The sequence below is a fragment of the Castor canadensis genome, chromosome 4 (assembly GCF_047511655.1).
Source record: "Castor canadensis chromosome 4, mCasCan1.hap1v2, whole genome shotgun sequence".
NCBI classification, from domain to species: domain Eukaryota; kingdom Metazoa; phylum Chordata; class Mammalia; order Rodentia; family Castoridae; genus Castor; species Castor canadensis.
Genome location: NC_133389.1, coordinates 178,147,105 through 178,156,802, shown reverse-complemented (window position 1 = coordinate 178,156,802; position 9,698 = coordinate 178,147,105). Strand labels below are relative to the sequence as shown.

General features: G+C 47.6%; 1 protein-coding gene across 5 annotated transcripts in view; it reads right to left on the bottom strand.

The window, feature by feature from the left end:
• Positions 1 to 3,534: 3,534 nt before the first annotated feature.
• The window catches only part of Dis3l2 (DIS3 like 3'-5' exoribonuclease 2), a 370,364-nt gene continuing 364,200 nt past the window's right edge, over positions 3,535 to 9,698 (bottom strand). For 4 of the 5 annotated variants that reach the window (XM_020172822.2, XM_074071998.1, XM_020172820.2 and 1 more), the window contains exon 21: positions 3,535 to 9,651. In XM_020172822.2, the coding sequence (XP_020028411.2) occupies positions 9,508 to 9,651 (144 nt within the window). In that variant the 3' untranslated portion in view covers positions 3,535 to 9,507. The remainder of the gene's footprint in view (positions 9,652 to 9,698) is intronic. The other variant, XM_020172819.2, reaches the window with a different exon arrangement.

Below are 9,698 nucleotides of genomic sequence, written 5' to 3'. Positions count from 1 at the left end.
GTCCCGTGGTGATGTTCTGTTCGTTCTGCCCTGGGACTGGCCCTCTTTCCCTGGGCTCCCCACACCTGCCTCGGTTGTCACCACCAAGGCTGCTACCTTCATCTTTAAGTAGAAGACCTGAGGCAGCATTTTAACTGGCTGAGAATATCAGATTGCCTATCAGCAGGAATTTTATCTTAGTTACTTGAATAATGGATTATTTAATACACCCTTTGCTGAATGTACAAGAAGCCTTTTAAGCAAATTGTAGATCCATTCCTAAGGATAAATGGCTTTTTTCCTTCTAGTTTTTATTTTAATCCAAATTACACATGAACATAGTATATGAAAGGTTTGTTAAAAATAAAACATGACAGCGTTCCCTGTCTCCCTCCTGCATTTTCCTGGCTCAGAGGTAACCACTTTTCACTCCTGGTTGTTTATTTTCACAGTTTACCACTTCAGCTAAATACCATACGTCTTCATTTTTAAATTTCAAGCTCTATCTGTTGATATGGCTATTAATATTCTGTTATCTGTTGTGCAATGAACTATCTCAAAACAACCTTACATGACAATCTTTGGTTTTTTTTAATCACAAACCTGAAATTTGGGCAGGGCTTTGTGTGGCAGTTTGCATCTGCTTCCTAAGATCACCATTAGGCTGGGAGCCCACTTCCAGGGCAGCTCAGTCACAGGGCTGACAAGGCAGAGGGGCTGTCGGCTGGGCCCAGCTCACAACACAGGTGCGGGGGCCATGAGACTGGAAGTAGAGCTGCAAGTCTTAAGGTCTGGCCTGAAGCTAGCACAGCATCACCTTTGATGTGTTTTATTAGCTTAAAAGCAACAGAACCCAGATTCAAAGGGAGGGACATGGACCGCACTTCTCCAAAGGGGGAGGGTAGCACCCATCTTTAGTCCACCCAGGAAAGTGAGAATGAGTTCTCCTCACCAACTGCCCCGGCGTGAGCACCTTTCCCATCTCACCGTCCTCCCAGGATGGTTCTAGAGGAACTGAGATCCTTATTCAGGGGTTGTATTTCGACTTTGTAAATGCTATTGCCAAAAGAGCCGGGTAGTAAACTGGAATTACTTTTTCTTTCTTTTACTACTGTTTTCTCTGAGGTTAATACCTTTCTGATTATTACATATGGATTGTTTTCTGTGAGAATCAACGAAAACCAGGTCTTTCTGTCAAAAAGGTTAATGTATAGTAATCATTGTGCAGGTGTCAGCTTAAGTTCTCCAAATTGTTGCCCGTATGCCTTGTGAAATGTCGCTTAACCTTGTAAATTACTGTATGAAACACGGGGCTGTTTTTCTTAGCTGAGCATGTTCCTGTTAGTTTCCTAGTTTTGAAAACTGCTTGCTTAAGGCAACTATTGTTCAAGAAAATCTTTGTTCTTCCCATCCCAAGGTCCCTTGCCCCACATGCCCCTTTTTATTTTTTAGCCAATCTTGAAGATTGTGAACCTGAAAGCTGTTCAGTCAGGGCGAGGGGCAGATGTGCATTAGGGATAAAGCTGGGTGGATTTTCCAGCTCAGTGTGCTTGTTTACTGGACTCTTTATCAGTAGCACACCCTTCTGCAGAAGTAAAACTTTGCCTTGCTGGGTTGCTTTCAAGCTTGTGTCTTCATTCCTATAGCATCTGCCACCTTGTTGTGGCAACCTCAGGGCTGCGAGAATCTGCTATTTCTGTGGCTGACAATGAACTCAAAATCAAAAGTCAGGTGGCAATGCATGGAAAGGGCCCAAGCAGGCACCGTGGCAACCAGGCAACTCCAAGCATGGACCAAGGTAGGAAAATTGGACTATAAGTTTTGCCTTGGTGGTTGGGTTTTTCCAAAGCTCAAATGTGTGTGACTAAGTCCTGTCTTACACATGAAGCAAGTGTGGCGTTCTGATCCACATGGTTTCATTCTATGTGGGAAACAGCCAGAGACAGACAAAGTGACTCAGGGTGTATAGGGGGTTGAGCGCATCAGGGTGTGCAAGAAATCCCCAATATGGGTGGGTTGAGCACATAGGATGGTCATGGTGACTTGCTGAAAATGGGGAACAGAGATTCTAGGCCTAGGGAAATCAGGGGAAGGCCAAGGAGGGTCCCTTGGACGTTCCCCTGGAGAGTCTACTGGGGATAATGCTGAGGTGCTGGGAATACAGCCTCGATCAAATACTGTTGTTTTATATGGCCTAAAGACCCAATTCATGGACCTTCTGTCTTTTGGCCCAAGTTTGGCTCAGATGAAGGTGAGTAGGCCAAGCTCTAGTTATTTATGTAAATAAAAAGATCTCATCCAAACAGGAGGAAAAAAAGAGTATGCCCTTTGCTAGTTAAGGGGCAAGCCTGTATATTTCCTCTAGAAAAAAAAAAAAAAAAAGAGGGCATTGGGAAAAACCCTGGGACCCCTTATCAAGATTGCCCTCTCCATGTGTTCTGCACACTAGCGAACAGGAGGAGCCAGGGACAAACAAGGAGCCAGAAAAACCAGGGAGTAATTTGATTGTAGAGAGGCTGAGTCAACAGCATCTTTCCCAAATTTAAGAAAAAAAAAAAATTAGAACAGTGCATGCAAAAAGGATTGTCAAAAGCTTCCCCATTTCCCCATTTCTTCTAAACAATATTTCCTCTCTGGGAAGTTCTCACAAGGCCATGGAAAAGTGGATTTATAAATGCCCCTCTCATAAGCACAGAGATTAAAAATTAACAAAAAAGATAAAACTATTTTTAAAAAGATAAAATATTAACTATTTTTAGAGATTTAAGGAGATCTGTTGTGATTTGCATAAAAATGAAAGGTCCTGAGCTTATCTTGTTGCTGCCTTGAGAAAAATTCTAACTTTCACCTATGGTTTAAAAAGTTTTTTACAGCTGGGTGCTGCTGGCTCACACCTGCAATCCTAGCAACTCAGGAGGCAGAGAATAAGGAGGATTGTAGTTCAAAGCCACCCAGGCACGTAGTTCACGAGATCCTATGTTGAGAACACATATCACAAAAAAGGACTGATGGAGTGGCTCAAGGTGCAGGTCCTCAGTTCTCAGTACCGCAAAAAGAAAAAAAAGTTGTTTTTTTTTCTGAGACTGTACTCTTATTGTTTTTGTGTGTCTTTTTATGTATGTCTACTTTGTTTTTATGGCTGATTTAATGAAGGCTATGAGTCTAAAAGGCTACAACAATCTTGTTAGAGACTTACTTTTGCTTCAGCTATCAAGATAAGGCTCTAAAAAATGAGTTCTAAAACATCATTGGGCACAACTTAATTTGCTCTTGGAATTTCACCTCATCTTATGCATGCTTAAATAGACATTTTTGGCATGCCTAATTTATAACTTGTTCGTGTGTTTGTTTTGTGTATAGTTACATAAACATCTTCAAAATGTTTCTTAAACTACTATAAAGCTAGCACCTAATTTTGTCTTAAAACTAGTCTGCTCTTAGTAATATTTGCTAAAAAAACTGGTTTATAGGAGAGATGTTTTATCAAGATAATTATAATTAATTACTTATGAAATTCATCAGGCTTTTCTCTTTAGAAAAACTGAATCCTAACTAATCAGCTTATTTAAATATCTGTCTTTTCAGTGATTTTTACACATTTAACACCCTAAAAATGAAGGGGTGATGTTCTCTCTCTGGGGTGAATAACCTGACCCCGTTTTTTGGAAGCAGGAGGAAGTACAATCCCTGAACCCTTAAAACAGGCCCTGGTCACTGCCCTGGTGCTGGCTCCACCCTCTCTAGAAAACCGGTTCCACCTGTTTGTAACTGTTACAAGGGAACTGCCCTAGGGAGCCTGACGTGGACCATGGAGGACAGGCAGCTGGTAGCTTCTTTCTCTAAGGTTTTAGACCTGATTTCAAGAGGGTGGCCAGAATGTATTCAATCAGTGGCAGCCTTGGCTCTCTTAACAGGAAAGCAAGAGAGTCACATTTAGAGGAGCCTTGACTGTGAGTATGTAAGGGCAGGTGAGGGCAATTCTTAACCAAAAAGTAGGGACTCTTTGTCAAGTACCTGGAACTTCTCCTAGGCTCCCCTGATGGATCAGGCTTTCCATCCACTTCGCTTTCCTGCTGCTCTAGGCCAGTGCCCTCTGGACTAGAGGCCCAGCTGACCCAGTGCTGGGCTGCCCCCTCACCACCATCTCAAGCACTATACCACTACTTTCTGGCCCAATTCCCCACAAGACCTACTATTTACTTGGTTAAGAGAAAAGCACTGTTAGCCAGCACAGTGGTTCAATGCTTATAATCCCAGCTACTCAGAAGATGAAGGCAGGAGGATTGAGAATTGGAGGCTGGCCCAGGCAAGGACAGTGGGGCCCTATCTTGCTTGCTAGGCAGGCACTCTACCATTTGAACTACTCTGCCAGTCTAGGACCCCATCTCAAAACCCAAAAAGTACAAACAAAAGGGCTGGGGGCACGGCTCAATTGGGAGAGCACTTGCTACCGTGCACAAGGCCCTGGGTTCAATCCCCAGTAACATAAACAAACATTTAAATAGTGTCAAATTGTGGGGTGTGGTGGTACATACCTATAATCCCAACATTTGGGAAGTCAAGACCCTGTCTCAAAAAATACAACAAAAAGCCTGTAATCCCAGCTTCTTGAAAGGTGGATATTGGGAGGATTGCAGTTTGAGGGCAGCCTGGGCAAAGAGTTAGCAAGACTCCATCTCAACTGACAAGCTGGGTATGGTGGTATGTCTGTAGTCCCAGCTACTCTGGATGAATAGGTAGAAGAATCCTGGCCTTAGGCAAAAAATGTGAGACTTTTTTTTTTTTTTTTTTGTGGTACAGGAGCTTAAACTCAGGGCCTCACACTTGCTAGGCTTGAGTCCCTCCACCACCCAAAAACGTGAGACCTTATTTAAAAGAATAATCTAGCCTGGTGCCGGTGGCTGACGCCTATAATCCTAGCTACTCAGGAGGCAGCGATCAGGAGGATCTCAGTGTGAAGTCAGCCCGGTGGGGGAAATAGTTCCATGAGACCCTATCTTGAAGAAAAAAAAAAAAAAAACCTTCACAAAAAAGGGCTGTTGGAGTGGCTCAAGGTGTAGGCCCTGAGTTGAAGCCCCAGTACCACCAAAACAAAACCCAACCCAAAAACCAAAACCAAACAAACAAACAAAAAAACCCAGTAGTTACTGTTATTAATGATATAGGTCTTTACTGCAAACACCTTTTAAAATGTTTCCTTTAAATAAGATGGGACCAGGGAAATTTGACTCCCTAATTGAGTGCTGTTAGACCCCTGGTGCCCTGGCTGCCTTGAAGAGATACTTTCCTCATGCCAGCTGTTTTGAACACTCCACAAATGCCCTGAAGAAGCTAAAAGGTAACAATGGCTTCTTGCTGCTGAAGCACAACTCCAGCTCCAGGAGGTCCCAGCCAAGATTGTTTCAAATAGCTGGCACTGGACTTTTTGAACCAACTCTAGATCCTGCAGCCATTTTTCACCCAGGCCAGAGGGGGAGCACTTCCCATGGTAGCCCAGTGGCAGTCCAGTGATTGGTGCAAACATAGTCCTTAATTTGCATGAAGGACTGCTATGATTGGTGCAAACACCCTTGCCACACCCCCTTTCTGGTTACATAAGCAGGCTGTTCGGTCACTTTTTTTGGGGGGGCGGGTACTGGAGTTTGAACTCAGGACTTTGCACTTGCAAGACAGGGTGCTCTACCCCTTGAGCCCTCATCTCATTTTTCAGTCAGCCAGTAGGCACCCTCCTGAGCTGGCCCCTGGTGTTGCAACATTAGGCCCAATAAAAGGCATCTCTCAGGTGCTCTTTTCTTGCCTACTTTTGATCATTAGTAGAGAGAGGAGATAGTAGAAGTGGCAACAGAGTGCTGCCGGCAGTGGCAGCAGTGAAAGGACAGCAGAAGTGTTCCATAGAGGAGGGAGCAGAGGTGGCAGAGACAAGGAAGGTGTTGAAGAGCTGAAGACAAGAAACTGTGGATCTCAGTTGCTATGAGAGTTCCAGAGAGCTGACAACCCTTAAGGGCCAAGTGTCCCAGACACCCTAGGCTCAAAAGCTGTCATACTAACTGCTGTGGGAACTGAAGGTCCCAACACCTGAGGCCCGTTCAGGAACTGTAACAACTAGCAGGCCTTGCCTGCTGCTGCCACTCACTGCTGCTGAAGGCTGAGGGTTACAATAGCTGCCAAGTGCCAGGGCTCCTGGTGGTCAAAGCCCACAGCAATAAGCCTCCGTCCCCGAGGATGGGGACTCCTAAGTCTCCGGCTTCTAGCGCCTGCAGCAATAGGCTCTTAGCTCTAAGGGATTGGAGCTGGAAGGCTTTGGGTTTGCCAGGCCATCCCCCAGGCCTTGGGCATTCAAGGGCGGGGCTGCCAATACTAGAAGAGCTTGTACTCAGCTATCCACAACTTCCATCTGGCTAGCGCAAAGCGGAAGAGTGTTTCCTATTGCTTTCCTCTTCCTTGGTCTTTTCCCTCATTTGGCAGAGCACACCCTTCTTGAGAAAGAAGACAGGGGACACATGTTGTTTGAGAACTTGCATGCCTAAAAACGTTCTGGGCTAGGGATGTGACTCAGTGGTACAGTGGTTGCCAAGCACATGCAAGGCCCTGGGCTTGGGCCTCAGCACTGCAGAATAATAATACAAGGTGTTTTTTTTTTTTTTTTTTGTGGTGGCACTGGGGTTTTAATTTTTTTTTTTTTCCAGTATTGGGGTTTGAACTCAAGGCCTTGAGCCACTTCACCAGCTTTTTTTTTGATGGGTTTTTTTCAAGATAGGGTCTTGCTAACTATTTGTCTGGGGTTGGCTTTGAACCATCCTCCTGATCTGCCTCCTGAGTAGCAAGAATTACAGGCATGAGCCACCAGTGCCCGGCTAGGATAATAAGTTTAAAATCTGACACGCACCTCAGGCCCTCCTCTCACGGCATCCTTGTTGGCCTGCTCTACCCTGCCATATGGCCAGAGGGGCTGCAGTGGGCATCTGGTGTGGCTCTGCAGAGGCCTCACCTCTCTACCGCATGCTCCCCCAGCTTCCCACTACTGCTCAGTGCCCCAGCGGTGCTTCCACTCCAGTATGACAGCTTCTTGGGGCCGGAGTCCTCACCGTGCTTTCCTAAGACCTTTCCTAAGCAGGTCTGGGCAGGAAGCCAGGAAGGTCAGGCTGTCTTCAGGAAGGTAGGCTCAAGCTCATACGTCTTAGCTCTCTTGCCCATGCTGGGTCTGTGGCCTGTGCCATCTTCCCCTGGTGCCAGGAAGCTGGCAGTGACCCCTGTGTGGCTGGGAATATCTCACCTGCCTTTGAGCTTTTCCAGTCCCCAGTCATAGAGTGGGACTAGTTGTGTATCTCCCTTCTATGGTGCTGAGGGGAGTCCTTAAGAAAAAGAGCCCTTATTCTGTGCCCCAGGCCTCCACTGGCTTGCAGGTGCTGTGGGATAGCTTACTGAAGAACAAGTCCTCCTTTTGATGAGGCTTTTCTCTGCTGTCATCCCTTTTGTCAGAAGTTCTCTTCTTGTAGGATCAAAGAAGGGATTGTCCCCTTCACAGGACCTGTGGACACACCAGTCCCACCAGTACCCTGCAGTAGATTGACTTAATTATAACGTTTGTGGAATGAATGAATGAAGACAAAGGACTCAGCTTCTGTGGAGGGGAAGAAAGCTGAGCCATTTCCTTTGCACCCAGGAGACAATGGGGTGGGGTAAAGAGCAGGCACCCAACCAAGCCTTGTCCTCACTGGGCAGTCTGGCTGCAGGTGCCACCTTAGGTAGAGACCTGCTCCTTGTGGGTGTGGTGTCCACTTGTCAAATGGATGGGGAGGCCTGGAGCTCCAGGGGCTGTGATGTTCTGGGGGACTGAGGGCGAGGCAAGCCTTTCGGGAGAAGCTTTGAATCCCGCAGCTGCCTCCTAAGCAAGTCTAGGCAGCAGAGCTCTTCCTCACTGGTGGGTCTGGCTGGTCCTTGCTGAGGCAGTCAGGCGCTGTCCAGCCACAGTCTGCTGCCTGAGAGGGAGCCCAGTACTCTTGCCACCACCTCCCTGGGGATTCTTGAGGGTAGGGACGGCCTAGGCGTGACAGGGCAGAGAGCCCTTCAGAGGATGGCGTAGTCTTGAGGGAACAGGCAAGGTAGGACTGTCACCTGTGGGGCTTTCAGGGCTAGGGAAGCACCCAGAAGCCTCATCAAAATTCCAAACCACCAGCCCCTCACCTACCTACCCTTCCAAATATGTGGTGCCATGAGAAGGTTCTGGGGACATCTGGGAGTGGCAAGCTGAGGGCTGCATGAGATAGCCGAGGCACTGGGGAAAGAAAGGAACTAAGGGAAGGTAAGGATGATGTGACTTTGACTCCCCCCACCCCCAGGCAGCCATCCCAGACTGAGGGTGACAGCCCTACAGGAGCAGGGCCATTGCTGCAACCAGTCATTGTGAGGCCTTCTACCAAGGGATGCTACCGAATTCTTCGGTGAAGAAAATTCTCTGTAACTACATCAAATGAGCCCATTAATCCTGACACCTCAGGAACCTCAAGGTGGGACAGGATCCTTGTCACCATGGTTTTTATCCCGGATTTTGGCACGTCTCAAGGAAGCCAACCTAAGATTCTCTAGTTTGGGGGAGGGGGAGGAGTGCAGGTAGAGGTCAGGCCAGCTGGGCATAGGGCTGCTTGGTATCTCCACCTCTGGGACCATGAGAGTGGGTGCTTAGGTGGATCCCCATCCCTTCTGTCTACCTGGGAGGCTCCTACTGTCCTACTGCAGGCCAGGCTTCAACCTGTCCCCATGCTTTCTCAGCAATGCCAGGCACAGGATTGGGATTGGAGGTGTCAAGGTACTGACTCAGGTTAAGGCATGTGGATGGGCTACTTGGAACTCTCACCTAGGAACTAGGGGAGGGAGTGTCCCAGACCCCAGCCACTGCACCCCCACCCCTGGCCATGTGGGCTGGAAGCAGAGAGGAACTGGTGGGAAGGGATGGACGTAGCCATGTGTACAGGATGATGGGTAGCTCCCTGTTGTGCACACTAATTACATTTTTAATCAGCCAGAATGAAGCTCCAGCATCAATCTGCCATGCATGGCTCTGTGAATCATTCTGGAGCTGGCAGGAAAGTTCTGGGCTGTTGACACCAGCTCAGCTGTGAGGTGGGGCCTGAGCCACCCTGGGTGCGTGGGGCACCCTGCTGCCAGGCTTCCCATATCACCCACACAGACAGCACTTCACACTTGATTTTATTCCATAACACTGATTTTCTGAACCCCCCATTTCCTGGGAAGGGGAGGGCAGTGGGTGGCCTGGCAGAAGCAGGGCTTGCCTTCCAGGAGGACCAGGGCTCTCTCTGTTTGGGGAAACACTTGCTAGGCTCAGCCTTCCATCTAGCCCCACCCTCTCCCCTTCAGTTCATTTAAAAACTAAGCTGCAAAAATAAAATGAAAAATAAAAATAAAAACAAACCCCTGAGTTGTTAAAAACCAAATTAAAAATCCCCTTTGGTGTCAAAAGGTCCCACTCCTAAAAGCCAGAAGGCCAGGGCAGGCGACAGGCCTGGTAGCTCAGTCCTCCAACTCATCATCAGGATCCTCCTCCTCCAGGCCCAGGGAGCTCTGAGCACCTGGCCGCTTCAGGGTGGCACTGTACTTGAGAACAGCAGCTTCTGCCCGCAGGACCACTTCCACCAGGCTGAAGATGGTGATGATCTGTGGCAGAATCAGGTATGTGGGAGACAAGGAGGACAGGGGTCTGT